Source organism: Ctenopharyngodon idella, chromosome 3, assembly GCF_019924925.1.
Source record: "Ctenopharyngodon idella isolate HZGC_01 chromosome 3, HZGC01, whole genome shotgun sequence".
In the NCBI taxonomy this organism is placed as follows: domain Eukaryota; kingdom Metazoa; phylum Chordata; class Actinopteri; order Cypriniformes; family Xenocyprididae; genus Ctenopharyngodon; species Ctenopharyngodon idella.
This window is the reverse complement of record NC_067222.1, coordinates 55,144,355-55,164,013: the sequence shown is the minus strand read 5'-3', so window position 1 is coordinate 55,164,013 and position 19,659 is coordinate 55,144,355. Positions and strand designations below refer to the sequence as shown.

At 43.2% G+C, this 19,659-nt stretch overlaps 2 protein-coding genes and 1 long non-coding RNA gene across 4 annotated transcripts in view; all 3 read right to left on the bottom strand.

The window, feature by feature from the left end:
• Positions 1-19,659, bottom strand: part of LOC127509013 (uncharacterized) — a 199,719-nt gene that overhangs the window by 120,683 nt on the left and 59,377 nt on the right. The window lies entirely within an intron of this gene.
• On the bottom strand, positions 7,507-15,862 carry LOC127508868 (gastrula zinc finger protein XlCGF7.1-like). The gene is made up of 3 exons (XM_051887336.1): positions 15,758-15,862; positions 10,429-10,675; positions 7,507-9,371 (listed from the first exon to the last, which is right to left on the bottom strand). Exons 2-3 carry the CDS (start codon positions 10,484-10,486, stop codon positions 8,440-8,442), a joined length of 990 nt encoding a protein of 329 aa, XP_051743296.1. The 5' UTR covers positions 10,487-10,675; positions 15,758-15,862; the 3' UTR covers positions 7,507-8,439.
• Positions 11,589-19,659, bottom strand: part of LOC127508802 (gastrula zinc finger protein XlCGF57.1-like) — a 119,073-nt gene continuing 111,002 nt past the window's right edge. For both annotated transcript variants that reach the window (XM_051887178.1, XM_051887179.1), the window contains exon 3: positions 11,589-18,534. In XM_051887178.1, coding sequence (XP_051743138.1) covers positions 17,123-18,534 — 1,412 coding nt within the window. In that variant the 3' untranslated portion in view covers positions 11,589-17,122. The remainder of the gene's footprint in view (positions 18,535-19,659) is intronic.

Sequence of the window (19,659 nt, the reverse complement as noted above, 5' to 3'; positions counted from 1 at the left end):
TTGAACGGCTCATTTGACTTCCTGCTTCTATGAAGCCACTCCCTCCGAAATACGCAATGTGCTCAGATTGGTTAGCTGGCCCAGTGTATCGTGATTCACTGAAGTGTCCGGAAACGCCACGCCCCCTTTACCATTCATTGTTACCAGAGCCATTACATGTGCTTCAGTGGAAATGTAAATAATGGCATCTATATTGCTGTATCAAATTGAGCCCGAATCAGACCCAGATGAAGAGGGTCAAGCAGAACCTCTGCAATCGCGGCTTTTAAAGGGTTAGTTCACCCAAAAATGAAAATACTGTCATTTATTACTTACCCTCATGCCGTTCCACACCCGTAAGACCTTCGTTAATCTTCGGAACACAAATTAAGATATTTTAGTTGAAATCCGATGGATGAATCAGTGTATCGAATCATGATTCAGATCACGTGTCAAACTGCCAACGGCTGAAATCACGTGACTTTGGCGCTCCGAACCGCTGATTCGACACCCTAATTCATTATGCTCCGATGCTTCCTGAAGCAGTGTTTTGAAATCGGCCATCACTAAATAAGTCTTTTTTTTTTTTTTTTTGGCGCTCCAAAAATATTCTCGTCGCTTTATAATATTAATATTGAACCACTGTACTCACATGAACTGATTTAAATATGTTTTTAGTACATTAATGGATCTTGAAAGAGGAAATGTCATTGCTCCCTATGAAGGCCTCACTGAGCCATTGGATTAAAGTTTTTTAAAGTTTTACTGTAGCTGAATACATGACTGAGTAGTAGCATTTTTGTAAAGGTAGCGTTTAATTTATAGTATGAACAACTGTTTGTCTATGAAAGTAAAAGTTTGTTGGTGTTTGTAGAATTTAGCTAACTGGCTAGCGAAGCAAAAACGAGTTGGTCTTTGTTTACGTCCTTGATGCAACCAAAAATAGCAACAGAACTATACGTTTAAAAGACATGTAGAAACAATAAAACATACTTACAGTTTGGGGCAGATAAACAGCAGCTTCTGCTTTTAAAGTGGGAACTGCTCCATCTTTCAGTAAAAGCCTTTGAGCAAATCCAGCATTGAACTCATGTAGATTCTGGAAGCTGTCTTCAGCGCCGCATCCAGTGTAGAAAATAACACTGATTATAATGGGTTCTATTATCTTTTGTCGCGCCGCTCGCGTCCGGTGTACACAACTCTTCCGCTTCCATATGCTGCGCAACATGGCCTCGCCCACTTTGTTGCGTGTTCCTGAGGGCAGTGTTTTGCAGGGTTTATGATGTCACCAACCCGGGAAGAAGCTCGTTGTTGTCCAAACCAGTCGTTTTTGTAGGCATTAAACTAACTTTGAATCACTAGGCCATAGAGAAGTCACAAAGCTTGTAAAAACAGACTCTTCTGCCTCAATTTATAGACAAACTTTTCTATAAACGAACATGCACCCCAGGACATTGTGCGTATGATTATAACTGTCTTGTAAAGTGTCTTTTGTTTTGTATTTTGTTTTATGCATGTCTTATGTGCGAACTACTAGTTCATGTAACCTCACGTATATTGTGTCTCCAATCAAATTAATGCTCATTTCATGACTTACACTTTCATGTATAACTTCCTCATAGGATGCATTTTGCAATTTGTGTTTGCTGTATTAATTGGAGTATAAATGAAAACAATCCCAGGCCCAGTTTAATCATGCTCAAAAACAAGAGCCATAAACTCCCCCACAGAGGAATTTCCCACTTATTGATCAGGTTGACCCTAAGAGGTGTAGCTTCTCCCAGACTTTAAAGAGTGACACACAGCTCCCCCTCCCTCTCTCTTGCCTCCTCCGGCCAACACTCCACATCTGCTGGGTGCTCCACGGCCAGGCCTCAACCAGCACCCCATATGCTTACCTAGAAGAGAGAAAGAACTCTTCCCTACTACAAGAGTCAAACTAACCATGCAAGTTTGTCATCGTTTCTTCATTCAACACAGGAGAAATCCATGACTTCCGGGTGAATGCTGGCGCTATTAGCTGCCACTGCTCAGAGAGGGCATTTTAAAACTCTCTAGTTCTTCTAAATCTTCCTGCACTTATGAATGCATTTACGAACTGTTACAAACTATTTTAAGGAGTCACTATGACTTGTGTGTCCAAGCTCTTTCCAGTTCCTCTAATAAATTTTTTACCAAGCTAATGCCCAAGTGGGAGTACCAGCTGAAGTAAAAAGCAAAACAGGGCCAATAAATTACACTGTGTGCTGAGGCAACCCACATAAAACTGATGTATTTAACATGGTTAATCTGAAGCTTTATTACGGACACTCTACTTTGACGTCATCGCCTGGGGTTTATAAGGCTGCTTTCTAAATTGTGTATATATGTCAACTGTCTGTGTATAATTGTGTTCCCATTCAGTCGGTCACGTTCGACGTACGTCGCACAGACCGACGAATAGGAATCTCGCTAGAGAGGCCAATCTACTTCGAGTGTAACTACAACGAGCCAATGCACATTGGCATGCAATCATATGCATCAGCTGCTCGCCTCGCAGAGCGGGTATATAACGAGCAGCAGGTGCTGTTGCATCTTCAGCTTTTCGCTTTCGGAGCCAAACGGTGTTTGTTCCTGCTCTCTGCAAGCAAGTGTCTGCTAGAAGACGAGTCAAGCTTTTTGGTTGAACTTCTCTTTTTTTCGAGTGCGGGCGAACAGCACTGCAGCGGGGTCGAAGTCCTCTCTTTATTTTCTGTTTTTTGTTTCGTTTGCCATTATAGAGCAAATAGCTGTTTTGACAGCGTCAGAAGGCTGTTCTCACGGCCGGTACGGTGCGCTTCGAGCGCTGAAAGGCATTTTTACGGCTGGTAAGAATGAGCGCCTTCAAAGAGAGAAAGAGCACACGACAGGCTACACACAATCCCTGTCTGTGTTGCGGCGGCCGTTCCCCTGCGTGCTTCAGCACTCTAAAAGAGTAAAGTCCCTAAAAGAGCTTACACAAGTAGAGCTTGCGTCTTTTTAAAGATGACATTCTATTTGTGTGTTTCTGGATGCGGTTGTTTCCTGTCCTCACTGATGGCCACGATCACTGTTTCACATGTCTGGGCGCGTGCTGAAACGATGTTCGTGGGTGGTTCATGTTTTCGTATGAGAACATGATCACATCGTCTCCTTGCCTAATCTCCAATGTAGCGCCCTCTCTGGTGCACCAGAAGAGGTCTACTTTGGTGAAATGGCTTGGGTGACTTGAGGTTGAGGGGTTTCTTTGGGGAACCAACCCCCTAGGGCCCCTCCCTCTCTAGTGCATTACATGCTGTGCAGCTTCTGGATTGGATTGCTGGTCCTTTTCATAGGGGAACCTAGCATTTCATTCAGGGCTCCAGCTGAGGGTCAGATGTCGATTGCAGCATCGGAGAGAGGGCTGTTATGCTCTGGAAATGAGGGTGACGCTGCCCACTGTAATGGTGTGTGCTTATGCTGACTCAGATTCAGAGTTTACAGCCATGCTTTCCCAGGTGTTCCGGATGTGCATGGAAAAACTTGGCAGTATAGAGCTATATTGGTGCCATAAATATGGAATGCCAAAAGTGCCAAAATCTGCATAAGTTTTTACTCTCTCACTACCCTTATGGGTGGGGTGGCTGTTCACAGACCACACCCACCCTGCATGTGAGGCCAAGGCACTCTTTATGCATGAAGGTAGTTCTGAGCCGGGGTTGAGCTGCGCTTGTTGACTAACTGTGATCAAAGTCACAGTGCAGGCCTTCGGCCAGACGATGTCCACCTCAGTGGTCCAGAAGCGCCCCCCTGGCTTACTTTGCTGAGGTGCAAGAGGTCGTCAAGCTAAACGCTTTCTCGACACTCCCATCTCACAAGGTGGCCTTTTCGGTGACACTGTTGGGGACTGAGCCCAGCAGTTCTCCTCAGTTAGTGGCAGACTGGGGAGCCTCCCCCGACAAACCATTGAGTTCCTCGTGGGCCCTCAGTCTGCTCGTTGCCAAGGGTGTTGTCCCCTGCAGAAAAAAAAAAACTCCGGCCCAGTCTGCTCTACTGTGTCCGCTGCAGGAAGATGACGCCTCCCGTCTCTGCTACTGTTTAAGTGGTTAGTGAAAAATCACCCCTGAGACGGGTGACCCAGAGATGGGTGGGGCTCCACGGCCGGGTCCCGAGATGGGCGTGGCAACGCGGCACGTTCCGGGCTTCAATCACTCAGGAGTGCCGCCAAGCCTTCAGCCCGTGGTCGGACCCCTTGTTTCTTCAGGCTGGAGTGACCCTAGAGCAGGTGTCCCGGCATGCTGTGGTATTCGCAGATGCCTCTGCCACAGGCTGGGGTGCCACGTACAATGGGCATGCAGTGTCAGGGGTGTGGACGGGCCCCCATCTGCATTGGCACATCAACTGCCTCGAGTTGCTAACAGTACGCCTTGCTCTGTGCCGCCTCAAAGGGCCACTACGGGGCAAGCATGTACTGGTCCGTACGGACAACACTGCGACCATTGCGTACATCAACCGTCAAGGTGGTCTACGCTCCCGTCGCATGTCGCAACTTGCCCGCCATCTCCTCCTTTGGAGTCAGAAGCATCTGAGGTCGCTTCGTGCCATTCATGTTCCCGGTGTGCTCGACCGTGTGGCCGACGAGCTATCACGAGCTGCGCTGCCAAGAGAGTGGCGACTCCACCCCCAGGTGGTCCAGCTGATTTGGAGAGAGTTCGGAGAGGCTCAGGTAGACCTGTTTGCCTCACCAGAAACCTCCCATTGCCAGTTTTACTCCCTGTCCGAGGGAACACTCGGAACAGATGCACTGGCACACAGCTGGCCCCGGGGCATTCGCAAATATGTGTTTTCCCCCAGTGAGCCTACTTGCACAGACCCTGTGCAAAGTCAGGGAGGACGAGGAGCAGGTCCTGCTAGTTGCGCCCTATTGGTCCAACCGGACCTGGTTCCCAGAACTCTCACTCCTCGCGACAGCCCCTCCCTGGCCCATTCCTCTGAGGAAGGACCTTCTTTCTCAGAGACGGGGCACTCTCTGGCACCCGCGTCCAGACCTCTGGAAACTCCATGTCTGGTCCCTGGACGGGACGCGGAGGTTCTAGGTGACTTACCCCCCGAGGTACTTAACACCATAACTTCGGCACGTGCACCGTCTACAAGACGGGCTTACGCCTTGAAGTGGAACCTGTTCGTCGAGTGGTGTTCTTCTCGTCGAGAGGACCCCCGAAGATACCACCCTCAAAGTCCATACTGCTGCTATCTCCGCATATCATGACCACATAGATGGCAAGTCTGTTGGTCAGCACGACCTGGTCGCCAGGTTCCTTAGCGGGGCGAGGCGATTGAATCCTCCTCGTCCTCCCTCCATACCCTCTTGGGACCTTGCTCTGGTGCTGAGAGCACTTCAGATTGCTCCCTTTGAGCCCTTGCAATCAGCAGACTTAAAGATTCTGTCTATGAAGACTTTGCTGCTGGTTGCAATGGCCTCCATCAAGAGGGTAGGGGACCTGCAGTCTTTTTCGGTCTACGAATCGTGCCTAGAGTTCGGGCCGGGTGACGGCCACGTGGTACTGAGACCCTGGCCTGGCTATGTGCCCAAGGTTCCTACCACTCCCTTCTGGGACCAAGTAGTGAGCCTGCAAGCGCTGCCCCCGGAGGAGGCAGACCCAGCCCTGGCTTTGCTCTGTCCAGTTCGCGCTTTGCGACTGTACATAGACAGAACTCAAAGCTTCAGGACCTCAGACCAGCTCTTTGTCTGTTACGGAGGCCAGCAGAAGGGAAAGGCTGTCTCCAAGCAGAGAATGGCCCACTGGATAGTGGATGCCATCGCCCTGGCTTACCCACTCAGGTTGCATGCGCACTCCACGAGAGGCGTCGCATCTTCCTGGGCGCTGGCTCGTGGCGCCTCGCTAACAGACATCTGTAGAGCTGTGGGCTGGGTGACACCTAACACGTTCGCTAGATTCTATAGCCTTCGTGTCGAGCCGGTCTCCTCCCGTGTTCTCACCTCAGGTCAGAGGCACGGAGAGGCCCCGGCTTAGTGTCGGCTTGCTGCGCTTACATGCGCTTTTTCTCCAGAGAGTCCCTACAAGGCAGACCCTGTTGAGTCCTCCGATCTCCCTTCGGCAGCCGACGTGGCGGAGCGTCTGGCGCTAGGCCTATACTCCGTTGTATCCTTGAGAACCGGGTTTAGGCTGGGTACCATATGTGTGACCCTACTGGGATCCCATATGTCTAGTTCCACGGTTGCTCCTATACGAAGCCTGTGTCTTTCCCTCTGGGAGAACCCGCCTCTCATCGAGTTGGAGTCCCCAGTTCTTCCATACGTAGTACAGCCTACGGGTTAGTCCATATGTACTTCTCCACATAACTCCTTCGGGGAAGGATGTGGCTTCCGCAGCGTTCCTTTCCCAGCAGAAGGGTGCGCTTTCCCAGCGTTATCCAATAGTCTCACTAAATGGGTTTTGGGGAACAGCAGTGATCGACACTCTCTGTGTTAGCCCTGTCCCACCGTCCGTAGGCAAGGGGGTTCAGGTGGCTTACAACAGAGCGCTGGAAGGGGGCAGCTCCTGTGGCGCTTTGGTAGGGATTCCTATTCGTCGGTCTGTCCGACGTACGTCGAACGTGACCGACTGAATGGGAACGTCTCGGTTACAAAGGTAACCCTCGTTCCCTGAAGGAGGGAACGGAGACGTACGTCCCGTCGCCACAGTCGCTGTACCCCGCTGATGCTGCCGCCTATCCGGTTCGGCTCCTCAGCGAAAACCTGAAGATGCAACGCACCTGCTGCTCATTATATACCCGCGCTGCGAGGCGAGCAGCTGATGCATATGATTGCATGCCAATGTGCATTGGCTCGTTGTAGTTACACTCGAAGTAGATTGGCCTCTCTAGCGAGATTCCTATTCGTCGGTCTGTCCGACGTACGTCTCCATTCCCTCCTTCAGGGAACGAGGGTTACCTTTGTAACCGAGACGTTCACCTGTCTTTCTGTTGCCCCGTCAAGTGTTTGTGTTCCTTTTTTTTGTCTCGCGATAGTTCCGCCACAACCCGCCAGGGAATCCCTGTGATGTAATCAGGATCATGACATTTCCCATAAAAGAAGTGAACTTACTGGCATTCTGGAGCAACACTCGACATGCTCTTTTTGGATAATTAAACTCGATTGTGCCATTCTCACTCCCTGTTTTTGTCTGTGACTGTTTTCTATTCTTGTGAAAATATATAACCTGGTGGGATTATTTTGCCTTGGACTTCGTCACAGGACAGTGCTGTTCAACGCGCTCCCGAACTCAAAACGACTTAAAAGGACAATCTTGCACACACACATATACATTTTTTATATATTGCTTTTCTGTTTCATCTTGTATAATACACTCTAGGTTGGAATTTATTCTTTGTTTTGTGGTTATTTGTTGTATCTGCACTCATTCAAACAGTTTTAGGAGGGAAAAGAAAAAACTTTATTTGTGTAGCCTGCCTTATTTAGGCAGAGTGTTACAGTCTTCACTGCATGTATAGTTATTACCAAACAAACTATAAAACACAGTTCTTCCTCATTTTAAAAATATCAAACATATGTGTCAATATGTGCATATAGTCTGCAAATATAAAACACACCCCTGACTCTTTTTGTTAAATGTCAGTTTTAATGGCCAACAATAGCCAAATACCCATTATATAAGTATAAGCAAAAGGTATAAGAAGCTACAATGAAAAATAAAGCAAATGATTCAGTCAAACATACAAAGTCAGCGCTCTAATAGGCTACAACAGTAAACTATAACTATAAGTTATGAGATTTCACTTTTAGTTCAACAAATTATAGATTTATGAGACCAAAGATCACCCGTTAGATTTACAAAAGATGAATTGTATTATGTTTAAGCACTACAGAGACATCAGAGCCAGCGGCAAACGTCAGAAGGACTAGCCGAGGTAAGGATGCTCTCAGCATGGTACATGAGCGCCCAGTGATCATCTGGATCTCACAACTCCAAATAGGTGCTACTTTTATCAATAAACCACAAATTTGAGCTTTAAACCAGTACATTCCTACATGCCTGAAAACTCTTAAAACTACATATCATGACATAATAACAGTAGTGTGTTACATGGGTTTTCTCCTCTGCTACTGACACTTGCTGGTTAGTGCAAGATGCATTCTGGGATACCTGGCTGTCTCAAGTCCGCACAAGTCACCTCTCAATGCATCCTCGATAAAATGGCGGATCAAGAACACATCCGGGGATTTGAACTGTACTTGGCTAGATGTGAACTTTCAATTGGAACAGTACTTGGACAGCGACTGATGACGTTTCAAACAAGTACAGACAAGAGCACATATTGAGAAGGTCTCTCCTCATTCACAACCTGGATAATTCAACAGCAGCCACAGAGCAACAGCGCCAACTATAGGTGGAGAGGAGAGATTTGTCTACCTTACACAGAAGAGGGATTGTTGCTCAGCACATAAAGATGAACTACTTATCATGATTGCAGACTGTGGTGATGTGGTTTCTCCACTGCATGGATCTTCATGTGTATCTTCAGCTGATTTTTAAAAGAGAAACTCTTTCCACACCGATCACACGTGTGCCGCTTCTCTCTGCTGTGGATCTCCTTGTGTGTTTTCAGATATGATGACTGATTGAATCTCTTGTCACACTGTGAACACTTGTAAGGTTTTTCTCCAGTGTGGATCCTCTCATGTGTTTTCAGATGTGATGACTGACTGAATCTCTTGTCACACTGTGAACAATTGTAAGGTTTTTCTCCAGTGTGAATCCTCTCATGTGTTTTCAGATTTGATGACAGACTGAATCTCTTGTCACACTGTGAACACTTGTAAGGTTTTTCTCCAGTGTGGATCATCTCATGTGTTTTCAGAGATGATGACTGACTGAATCTCTTGTCACAGTGTGAACACTTGTAAGGTTTTTCTCCAGTGTGAGTTCTCTGGTGCTGTTTTAAATGGTTTGCTATAGTAAAAGTCTTCTCACACTCAAAGCACATGTACTCTCTCACACCAGTGTGTATTTTCTCATGTTTATGTAAATAATGCAGCTGTGAAAAACTCTTTCCACACACAGAACATGAATATGGCTTCTCATTTGTATGAACTCTCAGGTGTTTCTTTAAGGTTGATTCCCCAAGAAATGTTTTGTCACATTGGTGACATGTGAACGGTCTCACTCCGGTGTGGATCCTCATGTGTTCTTTAAGGCTTGATGATTGACTGTAGCTCTTCCCACACTGATCACATGTGAACGGCTTCTCTCCTGTATGAACTCTCATGTGATCCTTAAGATGTTGTTTGGTTGAGAAACTCTTTCCACACTGAGTGCAGGTGAAAGATTTCTTGGCTCTTTTCTTTAGAAATGTCTTTAGTTCTTCACTCTCCTCGCTTTCTTCCATCAGGTCTGAAATGAGAGAAAAAAATATTCATTTAATTTTCAGTATATCAAAATAATTTAAAGAGTGCACAGTCCAGAATGAATCAAGTATAACACTTTATTTTGCACAGATAAACAAGGAGAAAATATCTTCTCTCCTGGGGGTGTTTTATTGCAGGGTGTTTTATCTCAGCTTTTGTTTTAGCAGGAAAATCAAGCCTTACACAATTTATTTTAATTTGAAACATTAGAGCATATTTCTGTAGTATTTAATTTATTTTCCTAAAACTGTGTAATTATTAAGGGCCGTTCACAGTAGACTTTTCCTTCCACTGACTTCCATTCATACACATGTGAATGTGTGACACCAGAAACACAAGATCAAGTGAAGTTTGCAGTAAAGTGGAGTAGATTGTATATTTTCAAATTTTGGAGTGATTATTATTTGTTATTTAGGTTTTAAAAAAATATATCACGTCATATCTCGACCGTTGCCGTCTCTGTAGAAAGTTCACATGCTCAAAGTCTAGACTGACTGCATCTTTAAATGTGTTATTATCAGTGTCCTACATGATTCACTCAACCCTGTTACTTCTGACATGATTTTCCTCCTTTCAAAAATGCCCAGGAAGTGACATCTTCTGAAAATAATCTCAATCCATTGTCTCAGTTTTTACACAAATGAATAACTGCATTCATCAACCCTGTTACCAAAGTTACTGTAAGAAGAGATTTTGCTCAAGTTACACTCACAACCCTGTCAGCCATTCTGGAAAGTTCATTTACTTTATACATTTTGGTGTTACTGTTTATTCCTAAAAATAACAGTGTTGAAAACTGTATTGAAAACAAATTCTGGTAACACTCCTGCAAATTGTGAACCAGATATGAAATAAATGTAAAATGCATATTTAGTTTGATCTGATGTTGACAATCAATATGACGGTTTATCAAACCGAGCATGTATCATTTGTGTATGTATCATTTCATAGTTCTACTGTTTCTCTAAATGTGCAGAAGTGCTTAAATCTTTCTAACATGAATGTTGTTCAGCATCATGAAGGAATGAAGAATAAACACCAACCTCTTTGTTCTTCAGTATCTTCAGTGTGTTTCATTCTGCAGGGTTCTGGATCACTCATGTTCTCTGCAGTTTTCAGCTCTTCCTGATGCTTCAGTGCTCTTCTGATGGGAATATTCCAGCATTTATTGATGAACTGCTGTGGGAGGAGCTTCACTGGTGATGTGACTGCTATATGAGGAGCTTCATTAAGTAATTGCAGTGGGCGGGGCTTTGTTGACTGAACTGCAGATTGGTTGGAGGAGCTGATCTGCCCAAATCAAAAATAAATCAGTTACTGTGTTTGTTTTTATAGGGTTAAAGTCCAGAGATCAAACTGTAGTGTCTGCATCAAATGAAATGTACAAAAGTGATTTTACATAGAAAACCCATCAGGTGAAATGTGTCTGTTTTAATGTTTCAAATTACTTTTGTGAAAACAAAATGTTTTAATGTCCCATCATCATTTAGTGTAACGGATACATTTAATGCAAAAAGGAAGCAGTTATTTTGACCTGTATTTAAAAAATATATATAAGAATAAGAGATCATACTAAATTTCATTATATTTTAAATGATTAAAAACTTCTTGCTGACAAACTGGTGAAAGCTAGTGGTTTGAAGGAAAGTGGTGTAAAGTATAAAGATTTAAAATGACAATTAAAGAGTATTTTGGGCTGCAGTGTGATCCTTCACAGTGTTTGAATTTGTCATCAAGTGATTCTCCTTCTAAATATGCCTGAAAAGTTGTTTTCTTCTTTCTTTCTTTTTTAATTAATTATTTTTTGTGCTATATTAACCACTTTTTGTATTTCACCCATAAACTGCATTAGAGCATTAAGAATTTATATCGGTCTATCGTAAAGCAACTGATGCTAATTCAGAACTTTATTCAGTTTCTCCATTAAAATATTGAGATATCTAGTAAAGAACTGTAAGAAAAACAGTTAAAAGCATAAAGACAAAAATAATTGTTCATATTTGAGGTCCACAAATCCCCTCAGTCTGTTGACAGCAATGAAATGAGCTTTAAGTGTCAATTTACAGCAGATCTGAAGACATCAGCATAATAAATGAGGTGAAAACAGGAACTATTGACATGAAATAAAGAGTGTTTTCAGCAGCTCTGTTAATATTGATGATCCTCAGACTATCAACACTCATTCAACAAGACATTCAGATCATTAGCAGATCATCTCACTTTATTCTGAGTGTTTGCTGTTAGAAACTGATTATTGGAGTCAGGATATGTGAGAAAATCCTATAAAACTTCTTTAATTAAAGACAATACTGTTATTTCTCACAACATGATGTGGATAAAACACCAATAATACAAAAACACACTAATGACACTCATCTTCATCAACCACTGCTGCTAAATAACTACAGCAATATAATATATATGAACTGAGAGTTTGATTTTCTAATAAGTACACTGCAGTAGTGAAATTAGATCAGAAGAGACAATGATCACAAAACCATTCGAAATAAAGAGCAGCACAAAGTAGGGTTGTCGTCATAATACAGAATCATCTCATATTTAAGATATCAAAGCAGTGATCTGTATTAAATCCAGTATAATCACCAGTACAGGCTACATGTAGATTAGAGAGGATGAACTAAATGTAAATGAGGTGTGTGTGTGTGTGTGTGTGTGTGCGCGCACTCTCACATGAGCCTCACAGGAGGCGGTTTTAACAATAAAAAAACTTATTTTATTGGATACGAGCAATTTGTTGTTTGTGTTGTGGATATTTAAGAAAAAAGCTTGCTTCGCTTCGTATATTCAGTTTAACAGCTCTGCAACTGAACTGCTCATATGTTCTGACGCTTAAATTGTGTTTTAAATTATGAATTGGTAAAACGCCTCTGCAAAACATTTGGACTGCTCTCGAATTTATAATGGACTGAATAGCTCTCAGAACTTGGTGTGCGAGGACACACTGAATATGCACATGAATCACGGTCACACACTCAGAGCAATATTGTTTTAGCTATGTTTTATAGTATTAAAATATTTCGAAGGACAAAAACATGATCTTTATTGGCTTTACTTCACGTCAGCTGTCACTTTACTTTAGTGTGAGCCCCTATGCGCTCGCACACTTGGCACAGCCCTTGCGACGGTTCTGTCATTAATTAATATGAATTAATATGATTAGCCTTTTGCTTGACTACGTTATCAAACAGCTAATAACGTGTTGCTAATGTTACACACGCCGTTCATCTCAGAGTCAGACAGCTGCCTTCTAACAATCAGTATCCTTTCAAACGCTCACCCTTATGAAACTCAACCATGTTTTTTGTAGTAACCATGATTTTTATAGTAAAACTATGGTTTTACTACAGTAACCATAGTTTAACTATGGTTTTTGTAGTAAAGCCATAGTAACTACATAATGAAAGTACACGGTTACTAATGTAACCTCAGTTCCCTTAGATACGGAACGAGAACTGCGTCATTTGTCTTTCTAAAACAAGATGCTACGGGGGGAAAACTCTTTTTTTCTCTGATTACTGAAGCCTTTTTCAATCACGCAGTGAAACTGCATGGCCATTGGTTCCTGAAGTTAAAGTAATCAAACCAAGCCAATGGTGAGCGAGCCCGCCAAAATGGGCGGGGAATCGGGCTATTTAAGCAGATTTTATTCTGACTGAAGCAATGGCATTAGGTGCCTCGCGAGTAGCGCGGCAAAGTATGCAGTACTCGTTCCATATCTAAAGGAACAAAGGTTACATTAGTAACCGAGTACTTTACCTTTCGATACTACACTCGTACTGCGTCATTTTTCTTACTAAGGTAAGACGCTACGGAACAATATAATCACACCGTGCTACTAAGGGGGGGCAACAGAACTTTCGAGCAGCGCACTGAGAAGTGCTTGCAACAGGTGCTCATAGTATAGTGCATCCCGAAAAATCGGTGACTTGAAGACACCGTAGTCATCGGAATTAGCCAACCGTGCCGAACCGTAGGCTACTGCTAGAATGCGAGTAGTGACGTCATCAATCAGAAACAGTCACTTGTCTGTCGTCTGGCTGCCAGTTTCTCCGTAGCTTGCTAAACATGATATTTGAGCAACATGAACACAAATTGATCATACAATTAAAAGAAATAACTGATCATCCTACATAACGAGGTCACTATTTACATAGCATATCGTGTGTAAAATCTTGTGTTACTAAGGCAACGACTGAAGAGCACCGTTATCAGCCCCACAGTGGAAAACGAATAGCACAGAATGGAATGGGAAAGCAAAGATAATGGTTTGGCCCGACGCTGAAAAAGCTGCTAACAAGAAGTAAAAAAAAAAAAAAAAAAACATGGGCCAGCACACCCCTGGTCTTTGAAAAATAAGTTGGGCAACGATAGTTGTCTTGTGAGGCGAAGAGGTCGACATCTGCCCTTCCAAAGACATCCCCAATTCCCTGGACTATAAGGGGGTGAAGCGACCATTCCTCTGTGGGAAGGTTGCTCCGGGACAGCATGTCCACCCCTGTGTTCAATACGCCCTGAATGTGTGCTGCTCTCAGCTGCCAGGCTTGGGCCGGGACTCGAGGTTTCAGTCAGAACTGCAGTGGGCGCATATGAAGCAGACACAACTGCAGGGCTGGTGATGCTCAGCTCATGAGACCTAGCATCCTCTGAAAGGGATTGCTCTGGCTAGATTACAGCCTTCATGCAGGTTGAGTCGAGAATTATACCCAGGAAGGAGACCCGTTGGCTGGGAGATAATGAGCTCTTGGGAAAATTGACCCTGAGCCCCAAGCACTCTAAGTGGTTGAGGAGAAGGGTTCTGTGTGACACTAGCTCCACCTCTGACTGGGCCATAACAAACCAGTTGTAGAGTTAGTAGAGTATGCATACTCCCATCTGAGGGGAGAGGGGAGAGAACCGCATCCATACACTTCGTAAAAGTGTAGCGAACCAGAGATAGCCTAGAGAAAAGAACCAATCTCCTGGGCAAATTTGCAAGAAGATTTGTTCAAAGTAATCATCTTGAATGAGCGCTTTATCAGGGCCTGATTCAAATATCTGAGGTCGAGGATGGGTTTGAGAGGTCTCCTGGGAGGAAGAAAAATGGGAGGGCGTGAGGGACAGAGTCGCGTTCTGAAAAGAATGCTATCCGCGAGCAACAAGGAGGCTACACTCGTGCTCTCGCAATAAGAGCAGGTCATTTCAGTGAGCGTGGCTTCTGTGTGGGACTTGCCCAGACATCGCACACACTCACTGTGCCCGTCATCCATGTGCAGAGGGACACTGAAACAACGGCGTGAGAAATCTGCTCATCAGAAATTATGCTCTTTTAAAAGTTGAAATTCTTTTAACTTGATACGGCGTCTTTTCCCATGTCGGTCATTTCGTTTTTTAATCCTGTTAATACTTCGTACATAAAAACATACTACCGCGTGCGTAGCTACGTAACTCCGCCCCATCCAGGCAACACCTAGAGTCAACACAGAGACGGCGCGCGAGTGGTGAGCCTTGCGTTTTCACTAAACTTTGTCAGTTGTAGGTTTGCCAGTTTGGACATTCAAGCGATTTAGACGATCGGATGTGTATTATTATATCGAGCTACCGTGCTCACGCAGCTGCATTGTGGCACGAACACTCATACAAACAGTAGCTGCACAAAACGTGAAGATCTCGCGCACAGAGAGGATCGCAGAAACTAGTTGTCAGCGTTGTCCTGTGATTTATCACGCAAGTACCTTAAAACTTATTATAGCATATATTTTTCTGCTTTTGAAGGAACTATTTACAACCCACAGCTTCACAATTAATAAAGATACGGTATGACTAATTCACACACGCAATCGCTCTCATTATGTACTGGTAATGTGCTAATTTATCTGTATCTGATTTACAACGAGCAGAAATCTGTAAGAAATGTTACGAACCATAGATAAAATAACTGCTGAAAGTGAACTGTTATGTCAGATCACTCTTTCAATAGGAAAAAATATCCCACCTTTAACAGTCAATCACATTTACAGTACAAACCTTGTCAGTAAACTATGAGGGCAAAAAAAAAAAAAAAAAACGGCCCCTTACAGATGCTAAAGCTGCAGCTGAAATTGGTAATTTCTTCACATATTTACTAGTTTCTACATGGTGAATGGCAAGTAGTGCACTGTATAGAGAGCAAGGAACGATTCAGGCAATGTAAATATGCTTTCCTTTGATTTCAAACCGCGGGCTTGAGACTTTCTTTTTTTCACTGCAGTTTTAAACAGTAAATACTCAGCAATGGTGCTGATTCTTGAATTTGCACATGTTTTGTCTTAAAGCATATTAAAAACACCACATAGACATATAAACATTAGTTAACATTAAAAATTTGATTTTCACCACAGAGAGTCTTTAAGAGTTTGGTCCGATGGTGCTGAAGATACAATGGATTTCTTCTGTCTTGGGGAAGAGTTCTCTCTCTCTTCTAGGTGAGCACATGGCTGGGGCAGGTCGAGGCCACCTAGCGGCCAGGAGCTACAGAGAATCAGTCAGGAGCAAGAGAGAGGGAACGAACTGGGTGGGGTCTTTTAAGGTCTGGGAGAATTCGCACCTCTTAGGGTTGACTTGACCAATGAGAAAGGTAGAATTTCTAAGTGGGAAATTCCTCTGTGGATTTTTTATGGCTCAATGTGTCTGTCGCAGGGTGTTTGCCTATGTATTTGGCTGGGTTATTAGGTTATTGTATTTGGCTGGGTTATTGTTATTGGCTGGGTTATTGTGTTTGGCTGGGTTATTGTGTTTGGCTGGGTTATTGAAGAACAAACTATTAAAGATTCTTGTCATTCTAATATGTTGCATAGGTATCAACATATCATATACACAAGCATTTAAATCTTCAAAATACAAACTCAGAAACCCCAAACCTGATATAGGTTTTAAGGGCTATGGGTTTTTCCTAAAGCCTCTGCTTTTCCAGATGGCTGGGAGGGCAATAAACCACCTTATCAGTTGGTATCCATGGTTACTAAGGCCCTTGCCCAAGTTGGTCCTTTTAAAGATTATTTGTTAAATATGACAAATAATTGTGTCTGATTTATCTGTCGTTACAGTTGATATCATTTTTAGTCCTTAGTTCACCACACTAAAGTACCACCTCAATCAGCACTTAAAAATTAGTCTTAGACTTTACTGATATTTGTTTTTAGCTTCTTTGTAAAAGTCTCTTACTCTTAGAAAAGTCCTACTTTTTACTAAGAATTTTTTGACACTTAAGTCAAAGCTTAAGACTATTCTTACGAGGCACAGGTCTTTTTGATATGGGATGCTCTTCTCACACTGAAGACATGGGAACTCTCTGGTGAGTTATTACACGATTCTCATAGTTTTCCTGTCTGTGAAACTATTTCCCAGTAGTGTCAAGTATTTGAGTAAATCTTCTTGGCTACTTTGTATCAAAGATATTAGAAACTTTTACTCTCTACTTGACAACATTTTGGAACAAGTAAATATACTTTACTTCACTACATTTTCTGCAGCAGTTCCTGCTATAAAGATGGCATTGAAGGTATTATATCTTGTATGTTTGCCTTTACCCACCCAAACTTGTCAACAAGGCTACTTTACACGAATGCAAGTACATTAGCAGGTAGTTGTGAATTAAAGGTGTTTGATTTAGGAGATGAGGCAGATAAGGTATCTGAACTTTAATTCAAGTATTGTTTTTAGGTACTCTTTACACCTCTGCTATTTCCACAGTGACGACTTCTAAGAGTTCTCTTTCGAGTGAATCCTCGTGTGGCTCTTAAGGTTACCTTTAAATCTGAAACTCTTACCACACTTATCACAAATGAATGGCTTCTCTTCAGTATGAATTTTCATGTGGTTATAAAGGGTCATATTATGTCTGAAACTCTTTCTACACTGATCACATGTAAAAGGCTTCTCTCCGGTGTGAATATTCATGTGTTCCCTAAGGCTTAGTTCCCGTGCGAAGCCATTCCCACACAGAGTGCAGATGTAAGGCTTTTCTCCAGTGTGAGTTCTCATGTGGGCTATAAGGTTTCCTTTTACAGTGAAACTCTTTCCACACTGTTGGCAGGTGTAAGGCTTTTCTCCAGTGTGAATTCTCATGTGGGTTTCAAGTTTATCTTTTCGACTGAAACTCTTTCCACACTGTTGGCAGGCGAATGGGGTCTCTCCAGTGTGAGTTCTCATGTGGGCTGTAAGAGTTCCTTTTAGATTGAAACTCTTTCCACACTCTTGACAGGTGTAAGGCTTTTCTCCAGTGTGAATTCTCATGTGGATTTCAAGTTTTCCTTTTTCTTTGTAACTCTTTCCACACTGTTGGCAGGCGAATGGGCTCTCTCCAGTGTGAATTGTCATGTGGGCTGTAAGACTTCCTCTTCTACTGAAACTCTTTCCACACTGTTGGCAGGTGTAAGGCTTTTCTCCAGTGTGAATTCTCATGTGGATTCCAAGTTTTCCTTTTTCTTTGTAACTCTTTCCACACTGTTGGCAGGCGAATGGGCTCTCTCCAGTGTGAATTGTCATGTGGGCTGTAAGACTTCCTCTTCTACTGAAACTCTTTCCACATTGTTGGCAGGTGTAAGGCTTTTCTCCAGTGTGAATTCTCATGTGGACTTTAAGCCTTCCTTTTTGACTGAAACTCTGTCCACATTGTTGGCAGGTGAAAGGTTTCTCTCCAGTGTGAATTCTCATATGGTCTTTAAGGTGTCCTCTTTGACTGAAACTCTGTCCACATTGTTGGCAGGTGAAAGGTTTCTCTAAAGTGTGAATTCTCATGTGGACTATAAGGTATGCTTTTTGACTGAAACTTTTTCCACACTGTTGGCAGGTGTAAGGCTTTTCTCCCGTATGAATCCTCATGTGGACTTTAAGGTAGTCTTCACGTGTGAAACTCTTTCCACACTGTTGGCAAGTGATGGGGCTCTCTCTAGTGTGAACTCTCAAGTGGACTTTAAGGTATCTATGTTGTTTAAAACTCTTTCCACACTGTTGGCAGGTGAAATAACTTTTAGTTCCTGTCTTTTGAGCTCTTTTTCGTGAGGAAGACTTTTCAGCCTGTGTCGCTCTTTCCCCAGTCATGAAATCATTATGTTTTTTCTCTTCTTCCCTTTCATTAAGTTCATGACTCACCTCTTTCAGTGTCATTAGGTCTAGGGCAAAAACAGACATAAAACAATTTAGACATTTAAAGCATTAAAACCAACAACATGTATGATCTATACCAGGGGTGTCCAAACCTGCTCCTGGAGAACTATAATCCTACAGATTTCAGCTCCAACCCCAATCAAGCACACCTGAACCAGATAACCAGGGTGTTCAGGGTTGCTTGATAATTACAGACAGGAGTGTTGGAGCAGGGTTGAAACTGTAGTCTGCAGGACGGTAGCTCTCCAGGAGCAGGGTTGGACACCCCTGGTCTATACCCTACCCTATGGATCAGGGATGGGCAGCTTTGGTCCTGGAGGACCACCGTCTTGCAGAGACTCGGGGTTAAATTTTGAGGTTGTCTTAAATTTTGCATGTGTGTTTCATCAGGGATGGAGCTAAACTCTGCAGAATAGTGTCCCTCCAGGACCCGAGTTGGCCATCCCATCTAAACATACTCAATACTCCAGTGGTTTTCAAACCCGGTCCAAAGGGACCCACCACTGTACATTCTGTATCTCTTCTGTATTTTTCACATCTGGTTAAGATCATGAGCTTGTTAAAAGATTGTTGACATTGATGGAGGAATTTGCAGCTTTAATCGTAAACTACTGTTCCTGTTCATCAATAAGGTGAGAACTGGACCCGTTATAAACCTAAATATAGTTTAATTAATTCATTGAAAAGTGTACTGTTCTATTAGTTTTAGAAGATATTTGTTGTTGTAATTATGTCAGACATAGCACACACACATAAGTAGTAACCATTCTGTACTCTGGCAGGGTTAGCAATCTCACTACATCTGTACAGAGCCTAATCCTAATCCAACTGTGCCTCTTCAAGCAGTCCAGAGAACAGTACTGAGCAATCACACACGTCAAACGAATCAGACTTAGGGGGTCAAAAGTGCTCGGCCAGTTTTCGATCGCTTAGTGCAAGTACACCCTTAATTTCTTATTTTAAGACACATTTTGAGATTTTCTGTCATTTATGACATCATGCTTTCCCGTTATTGACAGAATTTTCCAGCAGTCTGTTTTCACTGGTATACGGTAGGGGTGCTCATCTGAAACAGTATAAAACCTCCATATCAAAACACAGACGAAGTAGCAGAAACAAGCGATAAAAGC

What these genes read in the sequence shown, in the direction of transcription:
- LOC127508868 (XM_051887336.1), bottom strand. Translation starts at nt 10,486, where the DNA reads ATGAGTGATCCAGAACCCTGCAGAATGAAACACACTGAAGATACTGAA. An exon ending in AGATACTGAAGAACAAAGAG is followed by an intron (nt 9,372 to 10,428) that starts GTTGGTGTTTAT and finishes CTCTCATTTCAG; the next exon opens with ACCTGATGGAAGAAAGCGAG.